Source organism: Kwoniella bestiolae, chromosome 2 (assembly GCF_000512585.2).
Source record: "Kwoniella bestiolae CBS 10118 chromosome 2, complete sequence".
In the NCBI taxonomy this organism is placed as follows: domain Eukaryota; kingdom Fungi; phylum Basidiomycota; class Tremellomycetes; order Tremellales; family Cryptococcaceae; genus Kwoniella; species Kwoniella bestiolae.
The window spans coordinates 2,204,174-2,226,378 of NC_089242.1; the positions used below are offsets into that span (position 1 = coordinate 2,204,174).

General features: G+C 46.8%; 7 protein-coding genes across 7 annotated transcripts; 4 read left to right on the forward strand and 3 right to left on the reverse strand.

Moving 5' to 3' along the window:
* Window positions 1–150: 150 nt before the first annotated feature.
* On the forward strand, window positions 151–1,065 carry I302_103971 (uncharacterized protein; the record flags this gene model as incomplete). Its single annotated transcript, XM_019189336.1, has 2 exons — window positions 151–414; window positions 610–1,065. 2 exons carry the CDS (start codon window positions 151–153, stop codon window positions 1,063–1,065), a joined length of 720 nt encoding a protein of 239 aa, XP_019048898.1.
* Window positions 1,066–1,661: 596 nt separating this feature from the next.
* Window positions 1,662–4,257, forward strand: I302_103972 (uncharacterized protein; the record flags this gene model as incomplete). The annotated part of the gene is made up of 14 exons (XM_019189337.1): window positions 1,662–1,865; window positions 1,977–2,041; window positions 2,102–2,196; window positions 2,298–2,416; window positions 2,479–2,541; window positions 2,606–2,659; window positions 2,729–2,791; window positions 2,852–2,972; window positions 3,048–3,076; window positions 3,147–3,218; window positions 3,317–3,507; window positions 3,608–3,794; window positions 3,887–4,048; window positions 4,141–4,257. 14 exons carry the CDS (start codon window positions 1,662–1,664, stop codon window positions 4,255–4,257), a joined length of 1,542 nt encoding a protein of 513 aa, XP_019048899.1.
* A 416-nt stretch (window positions 4,258–4,673) lies between these two features.
* Window positions 4,674–7,092, forward strand: I302_103973 (GMP synthase [glutamine-hydrolyzing]; the record flags this gene model as incomplete). The annotated part of the gene is made up of 8 exons (XM_019189338.2): window positions 4,674–4,751; window positions 4,832–4,870; window positions 4,944–5,004; window positions 5,160–5,419; window positions 5,594–5,943; window positions 6,080–6,507; window positions 6,609–6,973; window positions 7,036–7,092. 8 exons carry the CDS (start codon window positions 4,674–4,676, stop codon window positions 7,090–7,092), a joined length of 1,638 nt encoding a protein of 545 aa, XP_019048900.2.
* A 240-nt stretch (window positions 7,093–7,332) lies between these two features.
* Window positions 7,333–8,925, reverse strand: I302_103974 (uncharacterized protein; the record flags this gene model as incomplete). Its single annotated transcript, XM_019189339.1, has 6 exons — window positions 7,333–7,558; window positions 7,627–7,709; window positions 7,877–8,194; window positions 8,281–8,575; window positions 8,649–8,767; window positions 8,854–8,925. 6 exons carry the CDS (start codon window positions 8,923–8,925, stop codon window positions 7,333–7,335), a joined length of 1,113 nt encoding a protein of 370 aa, XP_019048901.1.
* Window positions 8,926–9,342: 417 nt separating this feature from the next.
* I302_103975 (uncharacterized protein) lies at window positions 9,343–14,052 on the reverse strand (the record flags this gene model as incomplete). Its single annotated transcript, XM_065869772.1, has 16 exons — window positions 9,343–9,720; window positions 9,811–9,956; window positions 10,042–10,318; window positions 10,398–10,530; window positions 10,616–10,887; window positions 10,962–11,116; window positions 11,176–11,284; window positions 11,355–11,507; window positions 11,569–11,678; window positions 11,744–11,876; window positions 11,942–12,043; window positions 12,106–12,231; window positions 12,300–13,327; window positions 13,419–13,614; window positions 13,679–13,791; window positions 13,869–14,052. 16 exons carry the CDS (start codon window positions 14,050–14,052, stop codon window positions 9,343–9,345), a joined length of 3,615 nt encoding a protein of 1,204 aa, XP_065725844.1.
* Window positions 14,053–14,428: 376 nt separating this feature from the next.
* Window positions 14,429–16,626, forward strand: I302_103976 (uncharacterized protein; the record flags this gene model as incomplete). The annotated part of the gene is made up of 6 exons (XM_019189341.1): window positions 14,429–14,531; window positions 14,682–14,825; window positions 14,899–15,208; window positions 15,311–15,418; window positions 15,482–15,631; window positions 15,708–16,626. The coding sequence occupies 6 exons, from the start codon at window positions 14,429–14,431 to the stop codon at window positions 16,624–16,626; spliced, it is 1,734 nt and encodes a 577-aa protein (XP_019048903.1).
* A 2,501-nt stretch (window positions 16,627–19,127) lies between these two features.
* Window positions 19,128–21,495, reverse strand: I302_103977 (uncharacterized protein; the record flags this gene model as incomplete). Its single annotated transcript, XM_019189342.2, has 4 exons — window positions 19,128–20,517; window positions 20,630–20,792; window positions 20,885–20,906; window positions 20,980–21,495. 4 exons carry the CDS (start codon window positions 21,493–21,495, stop codon window positions 19,128–19,130), a joined length of 2,091 nt encoding a protein of 696 aa, XP_019048904.2.
* Between the last annotated feature and the right edge of the window lie 710 nt (window positions 21,496–22,205).

A 22,205-nucleotide genomic window follows, 5' to 3' on the forward strand; every position in this document is an offset into this window, starting at 1 on the left:
CGTTGACTTTTTTTCGAACATACCAGCATACCAACATCAAAACCTCACTTATATAATTGACATCGTCACTTCAACCGCTTGATCAGCAAACAGCACAATCACACCTTCCCTGCGCAATTAGCATCATCATCTCAAAGCAATCCTTCCATCATGAACCCACGAACACTCGCCGCTCCTCTTCGATCACTCCGAGCATTTCTCCCCCTTCGACCACCCATGGTACCTTCGGCCGGTCGAATAATACCGCTCCCCGCCTCTCGACTCGGTGCGAGGTACTATTCCGAATCAGCAGATGCTAAGAAAGAAGAATCATTCCATGCTGAGGAGGATAAGAGAATAACAGATCTGGAGAATGCAAAGCAGGAGAGTGATAAGAGGGCCAAGGAGCTGGAGGAGCAATTGAAGGAGTTGAAGGTGGGTTCGGTGGTTCTGGTTCGAGGATCGGATGGTTCCCAATTCTATTGGAATAAAGCTGATAGAACTTACTTGCTTTTTCATGGTACGTCTCGTTCCAACGATTATTCCGTCTCTTTTACTTAATAATACCAAATCAACCTACTCTACTCTCCTCATAATCTTCATTTCCGGTCTCCATATCACCACCCACAGAAAGAGATCCAATACGTCCGAGCAGACTACCAAACAGCAACCCGACGAGCCGAAGAGGAACGTAAGAAAGCCTCCGAATTCGCCATCGCCTCCTTCGCCCGAGCGTTACTAGGTACCGTCGATGTATTACAAAAAGCCCTTAGGAGTGTACCCCAGCCTATACCGATCGATAACCAGCAACTCAAACAGCTCTTCGACGGAGTAGGCCTCACCGAAAAGGCCTTGGTCCAAACATTTGAAAGACACGGTATGAAGAAGTTGGATAATCTCCATGGAGAACAGTTCGACCCCAACCTCCACGAAGCTGAGTTTATGATTCCCAAGGAGGTCGCTCCGCCCAAGAAGGATGGTACGCCCCATAATCCCGGGGAGATCATGGAGGTCAACTCAGAGGGGTGGATGATTGGGAATAGGGTGCTGAGGCCTGCTAAAGTTGGTGTTGTGCAGCCTGAGTAGGCGAGGGGAAGCTTGGAGTATAATTAGGAGGATAGTGGGATCGAAGAACACAAGACAATGTATCATCATCGAATAGCATACAGTAGATACCACACAGTAGGATTATCATCAACAGAACATATTGTCTGTCATCCTGGCATAGATGCATAGTACACTTCTCCATTTGACTTTGATCAATTACTACATTCCATTCAACGGTGTTGCTAATGAGCGATGGTGGCATGCAAGAGAAAAACATAAAGAATCACAGTCGGAACTGGAACGATATCTCTATGCGTTTTCTTGGGCTGCATGTATGTCGATTGAGTGACCCTGTGAGAACAGCATAGGATTGCAATCCGCTGGTCCAAATGTACTTTTCCGGATCTCCCTATGGTGTTCTCCTATTCTGCCAGTTGATTAACCGGATTCGACCGATGTGTTACCGCATGAGCAACAACCGATCAGGTCCACATGCAACCAGCAGTGTCTTATCAGCTCAATCAACTTGACAACCATTCATTCTCATTCTCATTCTCATTTGCTCATCCATTCCCTTCTTCTCACTCACATCACCAGCCCATATATCCATTCGAAAAAGTACTTTGTCCCTCAACATGCAACTCACAGCAGCCCTCTTGGGTCTTATCCCGCTGATCTCAGCGATTCAACTTCCCCATATACCCACCCCACAGGAGGCATTGAACCTTGCCGATACGTTTGTTCAACAGCATCCCAGTACCTCGTTGGGGTATGGGAATGATATTAGACTTGAGGGTGTTGGAGAAGAATTTACGGTATTGACTCATGAGAAGTTTCCTGTGAGTTGTGCTCTTTCTCAATTCGACCAATCTCAAATAGGTCAATCAACCTTACTACCTGTCACCTGCACTCTTGTCTCAAGACTTCACTGATATGTTCTGGCGCTGCAGGACCATAGAGTGAGGATCAAATCCACTTCGGGGTGGTGCGATCCCGATGTGAGATCGTTTTCCGGGTGAGTCTAGTTGAGTAATCAACTACCAACAGACTTGGAGCTGATCATACTGCAATGTAGATACCTCGATGTGGGATACGGTAAAGACTTGTTTTTCTACTTCTTCGAATCCCGATCTAAACCCAAGGAGGATCCCGTGATCATGTGGATCAATGGTGAGTCATCTAGCACCGTGATCGACTTTCACTTCCCCCTCATTGAGATAGCTCTCAGTCGCTATCCACTGAGGTCATGCTAACAATCATCGGTCGTATAGGTGGCCCCGGCTGTTCCTCCTCATTGGGGATGTTAATGGAACTCGGACCGTGTTCTGTGGTTGACGATCCGAAATCCGCGAATGATACCAAGGTCAACCCATACGCATGGAACGATAAGGTGAGTTTTCGTGAATTGCTGAATCATCTCCAATGAAGGAGCAGCACTAATGGACTGCATAGGCAAACGTATTCTTCCTTGATGAACCTATCGGTGTGGGATTCTCTCACTCCGAACATGGTCAAGTAGGTATCAACTCCTCTTCGGTTCAAGATATCAGTAGTTGCTAACACTCTATGTCACTTGTAGAAAGTCGGTACTACCGAAGCTGCTGCCAAAGATGTACAAGCTTTTGTTTCCATCGTAAGTTCTAATCTCTGTGGATGACACTCAATAGATTTTCGCATTGCTGATCCGAAACCATTGACATAGTTCTTCGAAACCTTCAAGGAGTTCGAAGGTAGACCATTCCACATGGCTGGTGAATCATATGGTGTGAGTACCCCTAAGAGTTCCCTTCATGTGATTCTTTGACTGATCATTGCTGCTCATCAGGGCCGATACCTCCCTATATTCGCTTCTGCCGTTGTCGACGGTAACAAGAAACTCATCAAGGAAGGCAAGAAGCCAATCAACTTGCAGAGTGTCATGATTGGGAATGGTGTGACTGATCATTGTGAGTCCAGAGTCTAAGCGGGATGCATAAAATGATAAATATACTGATAATATGCTTTTCATACTTAATTTACAGTTAGCACCATGGAATCGTACTTCCCTTTCGTGAGTCTATACTTTTATTGGGATCACTCATTGTCAAACGACACAACTGACTATCTAGGATCGGTCATAGCAATGTACGTTGAACGGTGACCTCACTGAACCTGTACAAAGTATCGCCAATTGCGTTTACATGGCCGAGAATGTGAGTACACGCTTTGAGAATTCTACTTTATCCAACATTTCATTCTGTTTCTTCTCCGTGTTGTAGAGTGTAGCTGATCATGTGTTTCACAATTCCAGCTACCAAGATGTACCCAAATGGCCCACAGAAGCTGTATCCAATCTCACGACTACACAGCATGCTCAATTGCCTTGAACTACTGCGAAGAAGTGTTGGAGTCTTCCTTCTGGAGCGCCGGCGTGAACCCATATGACGTCTCGATGTCTTGTTCACCTCAAGAATTGGGCGACTCACTTTGTTACCCTGTAACGTGAGTGCTCGATCTCATCACCTGGGCTTAATGTGGACTCTCCTATGGATTATGGTGGAGAAGGGGATTATACTGACATAGACTGACTCGTCCCTTGTAGCAAGAAGATCAAAACTTACCTCGACTTACCTGATGTCCGAGAGATCCTTGGTGTCCACCAACATAGAGGTAATTGGTCATCATGCGATGATGGTGTATTTAGGAGATTCGGACAATCGTTAGATTCCACTGGTCAGACTTGGCTGTACGTTGCTGGGCTGCTGGAAAGGGGAGTCAGGGTATTGAACGTGAGTGTTACCACTTTATCAGATAAGATCATGCTACTTGTGATGAGTTTGCCCGACATAAGACCTGACTGATCTCGATCATTTGCCCATAGTACGTAGGTATGCTCGATTTCATCTGTAACCACCTTGCCAACGAGATGTGGATGGAGAAACTTCAATGGACCGGATCAGAGGAATATCAGATGGCCGAATGGTCAGATTGGACTGTCGATGATAAGGTGGCAGGTACATTCAAGACTTATGGTGATTTGAGTGTGAGTGGTTTCACCTTTCAGCTTTTCGTGTCATTCCCGGTGACCCCACTCAAAGGCGATAAGCTGATTGCATCATTTTTCTTCCATTGTAGATGCTCAAGATTCGAGGTGCTGGTCATATGGTACCGTACGATAAACCCAAGGAAGCTCTTACCATGTTGAACTCGTGGTTGGAAGCTGGTAAGATCGGTGAGGATGAGGATGTCTAGGCGTACGCTTCTCCGGCTGTGGAGGTGACAACCACCCTGTCGAATTATGAGGTGGTACGGTGAGAATGAATGCTTTCGCTCTATATATATAGGAGATATACATAGTAATTGGATTGATTGGACTGGGTGTAGATAGATGATATCTTGCATGCATTACTCTATTTTATACGGGTATCTCTTGCGGTAATGCCTTTATCTAAGGTGGTATCTTTTCAATGCTCAGGGCATCTGGGCGATGAAACTACCAAATCCGGTAATTAATCGATTGACCACGATAAGTCGAAAAGTCAAAAATATCAAAATTTCAGCGATATGGCGCATCTCAGTGGTCCACCTTTAACATCCATCCTACCTCTTTATCCTACCATCTCTCATATTGTAGACTATAGATCTTAGACAAATAGGAATTAACCAAGATGTCTTCCGCTGCCAACGCCACAGAGGAGATCCACAGTCTGTACGATACCATTTTGATCTTGGATTTTGGATCTCAGGTGTGTAGTGCTTTCTTTCGCTGGGTAACGGGAGATGTGATGTTGGAAATGAGCTGATTAGGTGGAAAACGATGATGTAGTACTCCCACTTGATCACTCGAAGATGTCGTGAATTGAATGTGAGCTAGCTTTATCTCCCCACTATGATTGGAACAGGGATTTGTGCTAAGTCAAGTGATACTTTGGAAATAGGTCTATTGTGAAATGTTGCCTTGTACCCAGAAGATCAGCGAATTAAGCTGGAAGCCTGCGGGTGGGTACATGTCTTCACATCCCATCCCACTTAAGAAGAGTTGGAGGAGTCATTCATCCCAAGCTGGACACGACGAGAAATGCCCAAACTCCTTTCTCTGTACTGATTGAACGAAATCAACACGATATTTAACTAATGCGGTCATTCATATACAGGTGTCATCCTCTCCGGATCCCCCTACTCAGTCTATGCCCCCGACGCCCCTCACGTCGACCCAGCAGTGTTCGAGCTTGGCGTACCCATCTTAGGTATCTGCTATGGTCTGCAGGAGATCGCTCGAACTCACGGTGGGAATGTTGATGCGCACTCTCACAGGGAGTATGGGTATGCGAAGATTAAGGTGGAGAAGACTGGGAATAAGCAGCAGGACGCGTTGTTTGAGGGGATTGAGATGGAGGAGGACGGGGGGTTACAAGTGAGTGAGGGGGTCATCACGTTTCATGTTGGAATATGTGCGGATTTGACTCGTTTTGAATGGGCGTGAAGTGATCTGCATCAGAGTACAGAAGATCTGGCAGGTTGATTAGAGGACAAGATTGTATGATCCACGTCGAGGCGTTGCGTGCTAATTCTACTGAACATTCAACAGGTATGGATGTCCCACGGCGACCAGCTCACCTCGCTCCCACCGAACTTCTCCGTCGTCGCCTCCACCCCCACATCTCCATGGACGGCCATCGCCCACAACTCCAAACCAGTCTACGGTGTCCAATTCCACCCCGAGGTATCTCACTCACCCAAGGGTAAGGAAGTTATCGGGGCTTTCGTGAAGAACGTGTGTGGTATCAAGGGTGGATGGTCGATGGACAGTTTCATCCCCAAGGAAATCGCTAGGATCAGACAGATCTGCGGTGAGAAGGGTCAGGTTATCGGTGCGGTCTCTGGTGGGGTGGATTCGACGGTGGCTGCTAAGTTGATGCATGAGGCTATTGGGGATCGGTGAGTTGTTATACTTATCTTAGGACAAGTGACCTTTGACTTCTCATCTTGCATCCTGTTATGGGTGATGCAAGCAGCAGAAGCACTTGGACCGTCGCATATCGAGTGTCGGGAGCTGATACCACTGTCCCGCCAGATTCCACGCCATCATGGTCGACAACGGTGTTCTTCGAAAAGACGAGGGCGCCAAAGTCCACCAAATGTTGACTGTCGACCTCGGAGTCAACTTGACCGTGGTAGATGCCTCTGAGCTCTTCTTATCCCGATTGAAGGGTGTCGAGGATCCCGAGAAGAAACGAAAGATCATCGGTAACACCTTCATCGAAGTGTTCGAGGAGGAGGCCGCCAAGATCGAAGCTGCCGCTGAGAAGGAGGTTGAGGAGAAAGGCGGTGATGCTAAAGGCAAGATCGAGTGGTTGTTACAAGGTACCCTTTACCCAGATGTTATTGAGAGTATATCTTTCAAGGGTCCTTCCGCCACTATCAAGACTCACCACAATGTCGGTGGATTGTTGGAGGACATGAAGTTGAAGTTGATTGAACCGCTTAGAGAGTTGTTCAAGGGTGAGTCACGTCACCTACCTGCTTCAAACTCTCAGGGTCGAGCGTTCCTACTTTCATATCAGTCATCTTCCGATGACTTACTGATCCGCATTCTCCCACAGACGAAGTCCGAGCTCTCGGTCGACTCCTCGATATCCCCGCCCACCTGGTTGGCAGACACCCCTTCCCCGGACCTGGACTTGCCATCCGAATCTTAGGAGAAGTAACAAGAGACCAAATCAAGATCCTCCAACACGCCGACGACATCTACATCGAGGAAGTCCGAGCCGCAGGATTATACGACCAGATCTCTCAAGCTTTCGTTGCGCTCTTACCTGTGAAAGCTGTTGGTGTTGCCGGTGATGCGCGAACTTACGATCAGGTGGTTGCGCTCCGAGCTGTCTCCACCGAGGACTTCATGACTGCCGATTGGTTTGTGTTCCCTCCTCAGGTGTTGAAGAAGATCTCTTCGAGAATTACCAATGAGGTGGGTTGATCGCTGTTGTCGCATGGGATAGAGATGATGGCTGATATGATGTGATGTTGCAGGTCAAGGGAGTTAACAGGGTCGTGTATGATATCACCTCTAAACCACCTGGAACGTGAGTCACATCATCTCTTGCTCTGGGTCGAGAGCGCATAACGAAAACATAAACTGATCTTCTCTTTGCGGGATATAGCGTCGAATGGCTCTAAACGATATCTACATAGTTCATTTCACTTGTTTGGTACTTTCAGGATGCATAGATTAATACATATTAACTTGTCCTACTGACTCCTGGTCTTCTACCATCAGAACACAATTTGTCTGTCCAAGCTCAAACTGATATGTAATCATGAAACAATCTAATCCACCAACGCTGCCATGACCATCTTAGCTAATATCGTATCATTCTTAGCATCAAGAGGTTTCGTTTTGTACTCTTTCCCATGAACAATCGCATCGTACAGCAAGGGAAGCTCAAGGGTATATGGATCGACATAGGTGGGTCGAACCACTTGTTCGGAGAAATCACCGCTGGGCAGTTGTTTTTGGATGGTCAGTTTGATAGGTAGGCCTTTGACGTATGGGCTATGGTAGGTAATCAAGCATCAGGATTTCTGTCAAGTTTGTTTTGACTGAGCTTGGAGACAACTCACGTATCGTATTGGATTTTCACTCGGCTGTCGTTCGTGTACACTTCGATGTGAGCGTCGAATACTGCTACTTCGTCGATTGCCATCTGACATACCACCACGCATCAGCCTGAATCACACATTCATGACATAATGTCCAGCCTGAACTATAGGGATCGAAGTGAGATGGGCAGAACCTCGAAGGGGCTTTGCGATCGGAAATTCCATAGAAGGGGAGTATTGAGCCTCAAGACAATTAGGAAGATAGACTCACCTCATAATAACACTTAAACCCCTTATACCCCCAAATCACATTCCACCACCAACTCTTCCCCTCGCCATCATCACTCCTCGAAGCGTACAGGCATCTCTCAGGCATACCCAGTACATCCCGCATGGCAGATAGGTCGTGGCTTGCCAAGCTATGTAAGAGGGACCATGAGTGTGCATTGCGCTTATCGCTCTCCGCTTTATCACCCAGGTTTTCTGCAAGGTTCGCTTTGATCCGTTTGTGTAGTTCCGCAGCGGATGCGGAGGGATGGTCGGTGAAGTATTGTTGGTATTGGCCAGATTGGGAGGTGAAGTATTTGTTCTGGTGGAGACAGGTCAGCTATGGTGTACCCGAATTCGGGCAGTGTTCTACCCCTTCGTCTGATGATCAAGAAAGGGATGACCCACATTCCCAATAATATCCCTAACCCGCACATACCTAATTTCCTTCCCCTCTATCTCCTCCTTCAACCTCTCCAAAGCCGTAGCATACCTCCTCATGTACCCTACGAAAATAACCACCCCATTCTTCACCCTGGCTTCTTCCACCAGATCATACTCCCTCAGAGTCTGGGCCATGGGTTTCTCTATCATTATGTGTTTGCCGGCGTTGGCACATTGTATGATATGTTCGGCGTGGAATTGGTCAGCTGTTAGGATGAATACCACATCGACTGGGATGGAGGAAGCGAGGAGGTCGGTCCTGTTTCATATACCCAGATGACAACTCAGTATATCTACCGGCTCATACCGGAGAGAGACAGGAGATCACCTACACCGAAGTAAACGTATCGGGTATACCGAATCTCTTACTGCACAGTTCGAGGGATTGTACGGATATATCGCATAGGGCTGTGATCTTGTACAAGTCAGATGCGACGATGAGGTTTGGGATCTATCGTCAAACAGAATCATGCACGTCAGCCTTAGACTTGCACAGGGATGTGGATAGAGACGACCAAGGGGAGTAATACCACTTACATGAGCTATCTGAGCGACTTCCCCGCACCCTATGATAGCTACGTTGAGGATCTTCTGGGCATTCGAAGACATGTTGAATCGCTGTCTAGATGAATGATCTATCGGTAGGACCTCAAGTTAAGCACAAAGTATATTTTCCTGGATGAGTCAAGTCAAGTCTTTTATGCATGGAGGGGAACATCTTTCTTTGATGTGCGCTCAGCTGATATATACTGTGGGTATACATCCATCTAAGGTGTTGTTCAATGTGTTGCTTCGCTCGGACGAAGTGGACATCCTCCACTTTCGGTCCGACAATAATCCGTCAAATCTCCTTCGGACTTGTCCAGCCGGTCGGTCAGCTTGGCTGAGTACAGCAACATATCTATACATGTGCATAAATAAGGCGATCCACCATAATGCACAGATCCAACATCATCCATATCATCTCATGCAGTACATTAAATCCCCCGTACACACGTATATAATCGTATTCGAACCAATGCACGCTCACTTCATCCGCTTACAAACCCCCTCAACATCCCCCACGGTAAATTCCAATCCCAATCCCGAATCAGCATATGATTTCGCCATGATCCCCTGAGACCTCTGCACCTCTTTCACCAATCCGCCCGTAACTTCTTTCCAAACTATCTGGACCAATATCATATTTGCCGAAGAGTTATCAGGTTGGTTGGTATCGTCTTCATCCAGGATGAAATGCTTATCAACCCTCTTGGATAAGGTATCGACTGATTTTCTAAGATCTTTGATGGATCCATGTTCTTTCAGGATTTTCTTTAGGGATGATCGGTTGTATGCTGAGTGGAGGGGTACTTCTGATGCTGGGGTTGTGGTCAGAAGTTTGTCGATACCGTCGAAGAAGTCCTATCGACATTGAAGGATGTTCATTAGCATTAGTGATAGTCTATAACAATCATCATACTTAAGACTAAGTCTGACTTGCGACGGACTCACCATAAATCGCCCAAATGATCGTCGTAATAGCAATTTCACATATATTCCCATATTCTCCTCATACAATCCTTTGGCGCGTTGAAGGAACACGCCAAGTACAGGTGAATTGAGCTTTTCGATGTCCTCGACGAGTTGGTGCATGTTTTCTGAAATTCATCAAGTAGAAAATATACATTAGCGATCAGTCCTCCATCTCCACGAGAACTCATTTCAAGACTGCACACAACTCACCAATCATGATAACATGATAATTCAGCTGCCCCTTATCTTCCGCCGCCTGACTATCCGCCCTATCCATCTTAGCAAGCTGCTGCAAGCTCGTGAAAACGGCATTGATGATCTTCTCATAGATATCATTGACCTTCGTTCTGATGGGTAAATCATCCGATCCATCCAACTGAGATTCCATCTTTTCGATGAATATCGGGAAATGCTTGACGAAGAATGCAACGCCTTTACGTTTCTTGATAGTCTGTTTGGATGCTTCGATTACTCGGATTTGCTCGTTCTGCATGATACAGGTTGTAGAGTTACAGCTGTTTTCCTCGTAAAGACTACTACGGAAGGCAGGCAGAGATATAACTCACAACAAAGTAATCCAGCATCTGCCGCTGTCTAGCAATCTGCTTATCGAACAATTGGGTAAAGAAGATCGAAGTGTTCTCTTCTTCTGCTTCCTTCGCTAGTCGTTCAGTCACAGCGATCATTCCGACGATGGAGCTGTTTGATCACAAAAAGAAAGCAATTAGCCGGACGGTTGTCAGATGCCATCAGGACGCAGATATTGTGCCTGAACTTTACTCACACAGGAGCCTTCTCCACAGCAGCTTCAGTCCACTGCCTCAGCTCCCCTTCCACAAACCCAAATACCAGATCCATCATACTCCTAACCAACTGCATCATCCCCACGCTCATTCCCTTGCTTGCATGTCTGGCAGCCTGCCTCCTGAAATAACTGTCCAATTCCATATGATCCGCGAAAGTGGACTCGGTGTCGGTGAGATGTAAGAAAGCGGAGATGAAATCTTCTTCGGATACAATTTGATTGATCATCTCTGTTAGAGCCTGTCGATATAGCTGTAGCATCCAGATAACAATCAGCTAGGATCGACGATATGGCCAAGGTAAACGCTGGGGAGGGGATAGCCCACATCGGATGCTCTGTTAGAGTAGTCATCGCCCCCCTTCTTATCCTTCCTTTGCTGGTTACTTGATCCTAATCCACCTAACCCGATGACCGTCTTGGACTTCATCAAGGCAGATGGTTTGCCGGTATTGGCGGTCTGACCAACGGCAGTGGAGAATGCTATATACCCAAGCAAAACATAAGCTGAACGTCATTCGGACAGGCCGTCTAATACTTACAAGCATCATTAGATGACTCGCCTAGAGCAGAGTTCAAAGATCCCATAAAATTCATCAAGAGATCTTTCATCTCGGATTGATGTAGCTGACTGGCTGTGGACATGTAGTTCTGTATCGTACACGTGGATCAGCATGACTGCTAAATGAGCTAAAAGGTCGACCTTCGTCGCACTACTCACGGAACAGAGCTTTTGATACCTCTCTTCATCCATCTCCTTGACATACAATATCAGCCCCTCATAAGTCATCAGATATTCTCCCATAGACCGATGAGGAGCCAGAGTCATAGTCTTCTTAGCAGTTTTACGGTACTCGGACAGAGTTGAATCAGACTGATGAGTATATAATGGTCTATCAGCTCTGTTACCAGTGTGACCGAGAATCAGAGCTCACCTGATATTTGAAGGTAACATCCAGATAGTCTGCCACCCGCTTACAAAACTGGGAGCTGTTCTCGCGGTACTCCTGCATCCGGGCGATAGTAGCCGCTACCTCTGCGTTGGCTATGTGTATATCATGTAGATCAGCTTTTCTGAGAACAACATCGAGGTGAGGAAGCTGAACTTACCGCTGTCCATACCAGCTTGTAAAGCCTTGTACAAAGATGCAGCTGCTCGTTCAAGCGTTTGTACACCTCTAGGCGTACTGGGCGACTCTTGCGTGAGGGTCCGTATATCCTCAGAAGGCACTTCGACGATTTGCTATTTGCGGATCAGCATCAGCTGCAATGCGAAGCGGGTCCATCATATAAGGTAGCTGAGCTCACGAGTAACTGTCTGATCTCGTTTAACAAAGCCTGTTGATTGGAGGTTTGCACTTGAAGACCTCTATTCTGGGATTCGATGAATGATATATCATCTGAAACGGCCTATATTACCATATCAGCTCTCGTTTTTCTATACTTATGATGTTGGTTATCAGGCAACTCACATTCAACTGCATCTTATATCCCGTTATCTGCAGATCAATATCGTCCAATTCCAACAGCGCTTCATCTATATGACCGAGAACCTGAGCTATTCGGTCATCCGACTCCAAAAACGCATGGATGTTCGCCTGTCCAAAGATCTTTGATCAGCTAATATAACACAAAGGTAGATGAATCCGGTGGGTGGTTGACCTACCGAGTCAAGTGCAGCCAGCTCGTCCAGCAATCTACCCTCTATAGCATCGGCTCCCCCTTTTTTCCGTTCTCCTACACTAGCCCCATTGTTCAGCCCAGCAGTCCAATCGAAGCCCTCCAACATTTCTTCCACACTGTTCATAATAGCTTGATCATTCTCTTGTCCGTCATCTACCGAAAGGCCTATTGCCCCAGGTAATATACCGGTTTTTGATCTTAGCAGTACTTCCCTTGAGAAGGTGGTATCTAGTGGTGGCGGGTGGAAAGAAGCTCGTCTAGTCAGCTTCTTCTCTGGCGCGGGGATGGTGTCACTGGACGAGTTGGGGAAAGTAGGGTCGGAAGGGATGAGAGGTGAAGCTTCGGTTGTGGTTATGGTAGGAGTGAGCATCTGAGGTTGTTGACGAGTGGTTGATTCAGGCTGTAGGGATGGTGTCGGACGTGGCGTCGATGCAGTACTGGCACCGGTAGTGGCTGTAGAAGAGGCTGGAGCACTTTGCTCCCTGCTTCGTCCTGAGGATACATTCGGACTAGGAATAGTAGTCCTATCACCCTCAGTTATAGGTCTTAAGCCCTCACTGGAAGCTTTCCTCATAACTCTACTAGAAGGCATTCCATCGTACTCCGACGCAGCCGATACGTTCCTCAGCCCACTGGAAGTCAATCTATCTTCGGACCCTTTCCTAGGATTCTGGGGATATCCGACTCCTACTGCTGGGGCCGAGCTAGAAGGGCTAGGTACGTTTCTGGGTGAAGGTGTCCTGTCAGGAATGGACGGTCGACGGACAGAGGATTCTCCTAAGGGTGATCGACTGAATCCGGTTTGAGAGGGCCGACGTTCTTCATCCAATGAAGGGCGTGATCGACCATCATTGGATTGGTGATAATGGCTTGAAGCACCTGATGCCATCGAAGAAGAGGATCCGCTTCGGGTTTGTTTCAGTATGTTCGGAGGAGCAAGATCCATTGATCGGCCGAGAGGGGACGAAGAGGAGCCTTGTCGGTCCATCGGTGGAGGTGGGGTAGGGATATCTAGGGGGATACCAGACGACCGTCAATGTTGGCGAGCTCACGGCACATGTACGTGTAGTAGCTGGTAGGCGGCTGAAGTGGGTGAACTCACAATCGCTTCCGTTATAATTGGGCGCGGTAGGTTGAGCTTGAGCAGGAGGAGTAAAGTTGATCAATTCGGGTAATTCTCCTTTAGTATACGTTCTATATACCTTGACTATCGAGTTGAGGAAATGACTCTGATCTTTGGATCGTTCGGTCGTCCAGTGATATCGACGTATGGTCATGGTCAATGCGAAGTCGGTTGGCTAGCACATATCCGCATATCAGCATGTGATTCTCTATATAAGCTAATGTACTTGATAAGCTTACACCGATCACCTCCAGTATTCGCACATCCTCCAGATGCCATGTCTTTCCCTTTGAGAACGAGAGATTGTTATTCCGCTTAGCCTTGTGAATCACCACTTTACCAAGCTTGGTGACTGTTATCGTGATAAATCATTAGTCAATGACAGAATGAGCTGATACCATCATGGTTCTCTTGGAGAAAAAAGCTCACCAGCTAGCATCAGATATCTAGATTTCTGGCCATGACCGTCACCTGCATCTTCCTCATACACCTTCAAATACGATATCAAGGTTTCTTCAGGCGTACCATCCTCGTCCCGCTTTGAGAATAACGAAGTGATGATGTGCTGGCGTGTATCGTCTGAAGACGGCTGGCGGGAGTGTTGACCTGACATGGCTGGTGATACTACTCGAATTGAGTGAATGATGTCGATCAACTATGATTATAATGATGTGTTATTGACATATCTACTGTGGTCATTGCTGATGATGCTGTTGCTGTTGCTGTTGCTGTTGCTGCTATCACACTGAACCGTGACCGAGCCGGCTACCGTCATACACCTACACTCGCATTTACATTGGCGGCGACCTCCGTTACTGTAAAATGAGGGGAGTAAACGTATTTGCCACTCCTGCACGTGGTGATCTTCTAAGATTTCAATCCTACCAAGATTTTTTGGATTTTGACACTGATCAATCCATCTTTGTAAGCTATTCTTACCATATTCACCTTTTCCATTCCATCAAAAACATCATCTGAAGTCAGTCAAAATGGTGGCTATGGACTACGAACCCGATGCTGCAGGACAGGAAAGTTACATATTGTGTGCGGATTGTGGAACGGTGATTAGCAGTGCTAATGGAGCTGGTTTATGTGAGTGTCTTGTTGCCACTGGTCTGGTCTGGGCTTTCTGTGATGTATCGCGGACTTCGGCAGTGGTAGATGTAGTCCTGGACAGCGTCCGAGTATTTCAGGAAGGATTGAGGAGAGCTGTTTTGCTAACTTGTACTTTTCCTAACATAGGTGTCGGTTGTCTCAGAAACACCGTCGATATAACAGAAGGTATACCCAAAGAAGCCACCTTGAACTTCTGTAGAGGATGTGAGAGGTTCTTATCACCACCACAAACATGGGTGACTGCTCAGCCCGAGTCGAGGGAACTGCTCGGTAAGCTATCCGCCATATCACTATCTCTATCGGTGAAGCCGGCTTTACCTTACTGATTTGGCATCATCTCTAGCTATCTGTCTAAAGAAAATCGCCCGACCATTGATGAAAGTCCGTCTAATCGATGCCTCGTTCATATGGACCGAACCTCACTCTCGACGGATCAAGATCAAAGTGACCATCCAAAAGGAAGTACTGGCCAACACGGTCTTGCAGCAGACTTTTGAGTTGTTATTGGTCGTTCACACGGGTCAATGTCCTCAATGTACTAGATTGGCCGCTAAGAACACCTGGAAAGCTAGTGTACAGGTCAGACAGAAGGTTACGCATAAGAGGACGTTCTTGTGGCTGGAGCAGTTGATTCTGAAACACAATGCTCATAAGTAAGTCAGATTTCCCATTTATATCTTCATACACCTACCACGCTTGGAAATGCCGATTTACATTGAATTCGCGATGCTGATTTCTGTATTATTGCACTGCAGAGATACAATCAACATCAATGAAAAGCGAGACGGTCTCGATTTCTTCTACGCTGAAAGGAACAATGCTATCAAGATGGTGGAATTTTTAGCTGGTGTAGTACCTGTTAGGTGAGCTAATAGTTATCCATGGCCTGAACGACAGTTGCTGACCGAAATTTGTCAACTTTACAGGACAAAAGCATCTGAACAGCTCATCTCATCCGATACCCACTCCAACACTTCCAACTATAAATTCACCTACTCAGTAGAGATCGTACCGGTCTGTAAGGACGATTTGGTATGTTTACCCAAAAATCAAGCTAAAGCGTGGGGTAACATCTCGTGAGTCATATCCACTCAATTTCCGAATAGATCACAACTTGTATGTATCTGAGCTAATCTCTATTTTGCCTCTTAGTCCCCTGACCATCTGCTCCCGAGTCGGTAACACCGTCCACCTCCTTGATCCCATGACACTCCAACAGACCGACGTCACAGCTCCAGTGTACTGGCGACAGCCCTTCGACTCCCTCGCAACCGTCACCGATCTAGTAGAGTTCATCGTCCTCGATGTGGAGCCCTCCGGACCAGTGCGTGGGAAATATGTCTTAGCCGATGCTCAAGTCACTCGATCCTCCTCATCAGCAAACAACATGGATGACGACGGTATGGGCGATGATGGGATTTATCACACACGAACACATCTAGGTGCAATCCTCCAACCTGGAGATACAGTCTTAGGATACCACCTGACAAATGCGAATTTCAACAACGATGCATTCGAGTCATTTAACCAAGATCGTATACCCGATGTGATACTGGTTAAGAAGACCTACCCCAACAGGAGGAAGAAGAGCAAGCCCAGGAACTGGAAATTGCGTTCCATCGCCAAAGAAGCCGAGGACGTCAATGAGAATACAACTACGGTGGGTCGAGGAGCATTGGGTAGAAAGGGAGGAGTGGACCAGAGGAATGTTGAGAGGGATTATGAGTTGTTCCTTCGAGATTTGGAGGAGGACAAGGAGATGAGAGCAGCTATCAACTTGTATAAGGCCGAGCAGCAGGAACAGAACGTGAACGACGAAGATGGGGATGTGGGTATGGGAGACAGTGGCAAGAAATCTGGTTCAGGTATGAAAGGCGGTAAGAGGCGTACAGGCGCGGCTGCGGGAGCAGGGGCAGGAGGAATGGAGGTGGATGATGAGATGGATGATGGGGAGGGTACGGAGGCGGATGATGAGGAGGAAGATGATTTCCCGGAGATTGATATTAACGAATTGCTGGAGCATTTTGAGGAGCTGGACATGGATGCGGAGGGCGGGGAGGAGGTGCAATAGGGAGTCATTGCGAGGTGATGGTCAGGTGGTAGATCCGGATATGCTAGGTCGGGTGTCGCTGGCAGCCCTCTATACAATACATGATATATCCAAACATATATGTATATATCTTCTAGTAGTCCGCTTTACATGTAACATATCCTGCGACTTGCCATCTCCCATGTTTGGATTACAAGTTTGACACACTTGCTATTAACATACACATAATATACAACGATGCCAATTTTCACGATCCTCCCAATACACTATCAGTAGCAGAATCCGACCAAGGCAAATTACAATATTATTAAATACTCCAAATATCGATTCTTCAGTCTGTATATCTATTCTCCTCAATCTCCTCTCTTTTCCGCTTCTTCCTTTAAAGCCCCAACCAGAAAGAAACCGTATGGTGGCGATTTTACACCATAGGCGGGTGTTTTGCCACCGTCTTTCTGCGGTGTTTCAACAGTGGAATATGCAGTATGAAACTGGTCCCTGGCTTCTCAGACCAGTGTTTTCATCACATATGCTTTTGAAGCGTGTAGCTTGCTTGCGGCATGGTAGGATGAACCAGCAAGTTGCTTTTCTTTCAAAATTCAGGCACTTCCCACTGTAGCGGATTTGAACTCTATTTTATATATAGGGGATTCTTTTTCGCTCATAGGGATGGTGGTGTAACGGGCTGATGGACTTGCCAGTCAGAGTCTGATTGGGGTACACAGCATGCAGAGCGCCTTGACTGTCCGCTCAGTCAAGAAAATCGCCTACCTATACCAGTCCTTGTTTTGCATAAGATAAGTCAAGTCAGGGGGCTACGGTGTGAAATCGCCACCATACGGTTTCTTTCTGGTTGGGGCTTTATGATTAGGGCCAGCACCAACATCACATCAAGAAGGCTCTGACAAGTCAAGATACAGTAGAACGTTATCGGCAATAAGACTAATATCTTATTCGTCAGCTTCGATTGACCAACTGAAATTGAAACTGAATCGATAATTATTATACAAACCTGATAAGAATTGACCGTTCAGATAATCCGTGAATAACTGAACGATTATATGCACATGCTTCCAGTTCCCTGCCATAGGTGCCAGTTTAGTACATTATTATTCATAACCATAACCATTCTCATCAATTGTGCAACTCACCAAACCAAATCAACAGACTAACCAGCCCGAACCCGCATTCAAACCATACCTTGTACTTCCAATTCATTTTCCGCTCCATACCTGATTCCAAATTCTTTTCTATTTCTATCCATTCCTCCCCACCGTCACTGTCACGCATATCGGGAGCCTCCAAGTCTTCATAATCCCTTGCAGCCACAGGAGAAGAAGGATACTTTAGGTCGTACACCACGTCAAGGGTGTACCATATCGCATTAACCAGTATGATCCGAGTGATCACCTTGAGAGATTCAGGTAGCTTGGCGATAATGTATATTGGGATATCTATCTCACCCAAATCACATCAAGTCAGTTTGGAACGTTGAACGTGACTATGAGGTAGAGAACGACTTGCCTGTATTCCTCAGGTGGACTCCTAGGGCGATATAGTTGATAGACAGATTGAGCAACAGCACGAGCTTGAGGCATAGTCGAATCTTATTGTGCATTATCTATCTCAGGATCTGGTCGGTTTCGTGGTATAATATCGTTGATGAGCAAGGGATGTATAAACAGCTTAATCTTCAGTTCTCATACGAGGAACCAGAGATGATTAGTCCTATGTCTTTCCATCTTCAAGATTTGACAGAACTCGACCTCATGACCAAACGGCGTCGCGGTAGATAGGTGAAGGAAGCATAAACAGAGCTCTGAAACGATCCCTCTCCCAATTCCTTTGTCATCCCCTCACTCAACCTTCCCTCCCACCAAACAAGGAAACATTCCTTTGGATCTGAATTTGATCCTCGTCGAGATGGGATGCGTGAAATGTGGCCTCAAAGCGTGTGTATGTGTGTGATGGTGTCCCAAATCATGGGCCGTGGGCCGTGGAGCCACGATGATCGACACGGACCGTCTGTTTGTCTTTTTGTCTTTCGGAGCTTGTCTCCGTCTCTTCCGCAGATGATTTACCTCCGATCGGGGGTAACTTCACCGAAATCACTATACGATCTGACAGAGGTGCTTTAAGGACTAAGAAAAACTGATAGGATGCGATGAGCGGTACTCACAAGACGGAGCAAGCGATCTTGAGATGGCACTAATGGTAGTTGACATAGCTGATTTTGATAAGACTTCTCATCAGTTTGCAGGTCAGTCTTCAATGTACGCAGTACCAGTACAACGCACAGCTCAAAACAAAAGCAGATCATACATATCGAAGGAATCGTAATTATTCGTAAACATCATTAAACCCATCATTATCAAATCCTTTCCAAAGCAATACCAAGCGCGAAAGCACATAAAGCAACATACAAAATTGTAACCTACAGTCCACCAAGACAAGACAGGAAACCAAGAAGTAAGAATTGACACAAATGCGAATCAAAGATAAAGACAAAGAAGCAGAACTCTCTATCGAGATCTCCCAAATAATACCCTAACAACCACAGCGCCCACTCCGAACCCTACCAAAAACAGATAAACAGGTAATTCCCTAACTCTCCTAGGTAATCCATCATCTCCCTCATTATCCGCTCCTGAGCCTAGTCCAAGTAAACTCAGCATTGACTTCGTGTCATTCCCAGGGGTCCGCTTCTTCACTGGTCTATCGACTTTTTCCAACTTGTCTTCCAACTCTTTGATCCTGCCCATCAACACCTCCATCTGATCTTGCATCTCCGTCTTCTTCTCCTCTTCAGGTCGAGCCACGATCATACTGCTCGATCCCTCCGACACCGACCCCGTCTCATCGAAGATACTTTGCACTTGTGACGGTCTAAGCGTAACTCTCCTAGCGGTAGTCCACCTTGATCCATCCAATTCCTCCCCCGCGAAATTAACAGAGGCAGGAGATTTCTGTGCCGGGCGGAGATACCCTTCTTCCTCCTCGTCTTCCTCTTCCTCGGTATTGACTTCGGCTAAATTCAGGTTCCTGACTGAAGGATACTTGGGACCAGAGGACGATCTTCTGCGTAAGGCTGCGTAGGGGTTTGAGTGGTTCGAGATATTTTTCATATGTGGTGATGCACCTTCTCCACTACCACTGGGTAGCTGCGAGCTGGATAGTCTTGATGGCGTGGAATCAGGCGAGGGAGTCATTATTCCCAGACCAGCGTTGGACGCGTGTGATGCTCGTTCAGGGGTGGGTGTTACGGAGAAAGTACCTTCGTCCCTCCTGCGTTCTGGTGTGAGACATTCGACCAACGTAGGAAGAGCTTGTATGGTGATACGATGGTTATCGGGGAAAGACGAGGTGTAAGGTGGAGGGGGTGTAAGACCTTCAGCAAGGTTGAGCTGAGAGGACGGAGGGGGAGCTTTGATAGTAACACCAGCTTGATCTTCGTCTTCTTCCTCCTCCTCCACTTCAGATTTTGCAGAAGACGTGTATCCCTCCTGCTCACTTATACTTCCCATCGAAGATACGTCCGATACCTTCCTACCCCTTCTTCGTTCTATATCCAACTTATCTTCCCAAGCTCTCCACCTCTCACTGACGCTCTCACCAGTTAATTGAGCTTTCAATTTCCCTACTACCTCCTCTTCGTCGCTTGCGCCGCTGTCCGAGACGGACGAAGTTGAACTTTTCGCGTCAAATGCATTGGCCATTCTCTTGACTCCTGTGATTCCATCTTCTACAGTGTCTTCTTCGTCTTCGTTCTCTTCCATCAGGATTGATCCCTTGCCAAAGGAGTCGTCAGGGTTGGATGGGACGGACTCGATCCTACCAGAGAGGGAATGACGGCGCAGACGACGAGCGATAGTTTGCAGAAGAGGGAGGAAAGGCGGTGGGCGGGTGGTATTTCTAAGAGGGACATCATCAGATGCAAATCAGCATGTCATTTATTGTATATACGTTCTAACTGGGACACATGTGGGAGGACCTATACACGAAGGTAAAAGAATCATACACTCACCCCCATCCGTCCGAACTGCCTTTCAAAAAGTCCCGCCCAGATACCCTCTGTCTCAACACCCAAGATTTGATATCTTCCACCAACGGAGCAGGAAGCACATGACCCGTGCCTTCTGGACCACCCGTTCGAAGTGTGTACCCAAGGTATTGAGCTAGTTCGGATGCTGCGGACGAAGAACAGATCAGATCAGTTTATGCCATTCGTAAAATCGACGAGATCATATCGTATATATAGAGCATGAAATCATTGACTTACGTGTCCATGATTTGGGATTCATCTGCTCACCAGTCGACCAACCATCAGCTTCTCTACCCTCCCCATCAACATCGTGTGGCTTAAAACCAACTCACAGGCAAATCAATCTCCCTACTCTCCATCTTCTTCTGCCCACCATTATTCAGAAACTCAGGTAAGGTCCCGCTCCTCCTCACCCCTGGCCTAACCTTCGTACGCGGACTTTCCATCGACTTCCTCCTATCCTCTTTCTCCTTGTCTTTCTCTGCACCCTCAAGGATATAGTTCAGAGAAGACATCGACCGACTCGATCGATGATGCGAAGGTGAGCTGGGCGGTTGAGCGGGTGAAGAGTTCGTTCGAGTGAGAAGGGATGATGCGGAGGAGTGAATGAGGTAGGGATGATAGTTCTTCGATGAGGGTGTTGAGGGCTTGGTAGGTGATGTGAGGGATGATTGGGAGGTGGATTTGGTAAGTGTCGGTTGAGATGAGGAGGAGGAGATGCCCTTGGGAGTGGAGGAGGAGGAAGGTGCGATGGATGCTGGGGACATGATTGGTGAGGGGAGGGATGAGAGGGATTGGTACGGTGTTGAGGGGAGGGAGGGGAAGGAGTTTGAGCTGGTTAGAGGCATGTCAGCGAGGGTTCAAGTGGATACTATTGAGTGGAAAGGGAGAGGGAAAAGGAAAGAAGAGGGGAATAGGATAGGATGTCTTGATTCGACTCACCTTATATTCTATATTATTCTTCACAAGGGACTATCGAGTGAGATGTTAGATATGCCATGAGTCTTTCCGAGATGATCGATCAGAGATGGCTAGATGGATGATCTGAATATGGATATGATAGGGGTCAGTGAGATGGTTCATATTCATGTTCCACAAGTGAAGAATGAAAGGGATGCAAAGATGAGACGAAACACAGAGTTCTCACTTGCCACTCACACTAGGTTGGATGGGATATGGGGTGGATTAAACTGGATTGTTTGCTTGTATGGTCCGTGCTCGATGGACTGATTGATGTGATGGTACCTGTATTCTACAGTTTAGTGATCCCACAGCTATTGATCAACGTAATTTCAATAGATGCTCTGTATTGAGTATCCTATGTATGATTGTCAATTGTCAATGGTTGTAGACGTATGAATATGCTATGTCACTACGAGTACTACCAGAGCATCGATGTTGTTGATTTACCGCGCGACTGTCTTTGTCTTTCTCCAAGTCAGGGTTTTGTTTGGTCTTAGCGTTAGTCATACCATGTGTTTGTTTTTGCCACCCTTACTTGAACGGAGATATGTGGCACTTTTGCGTTATCATACAATTCGGAGTCTAGTATGTATAC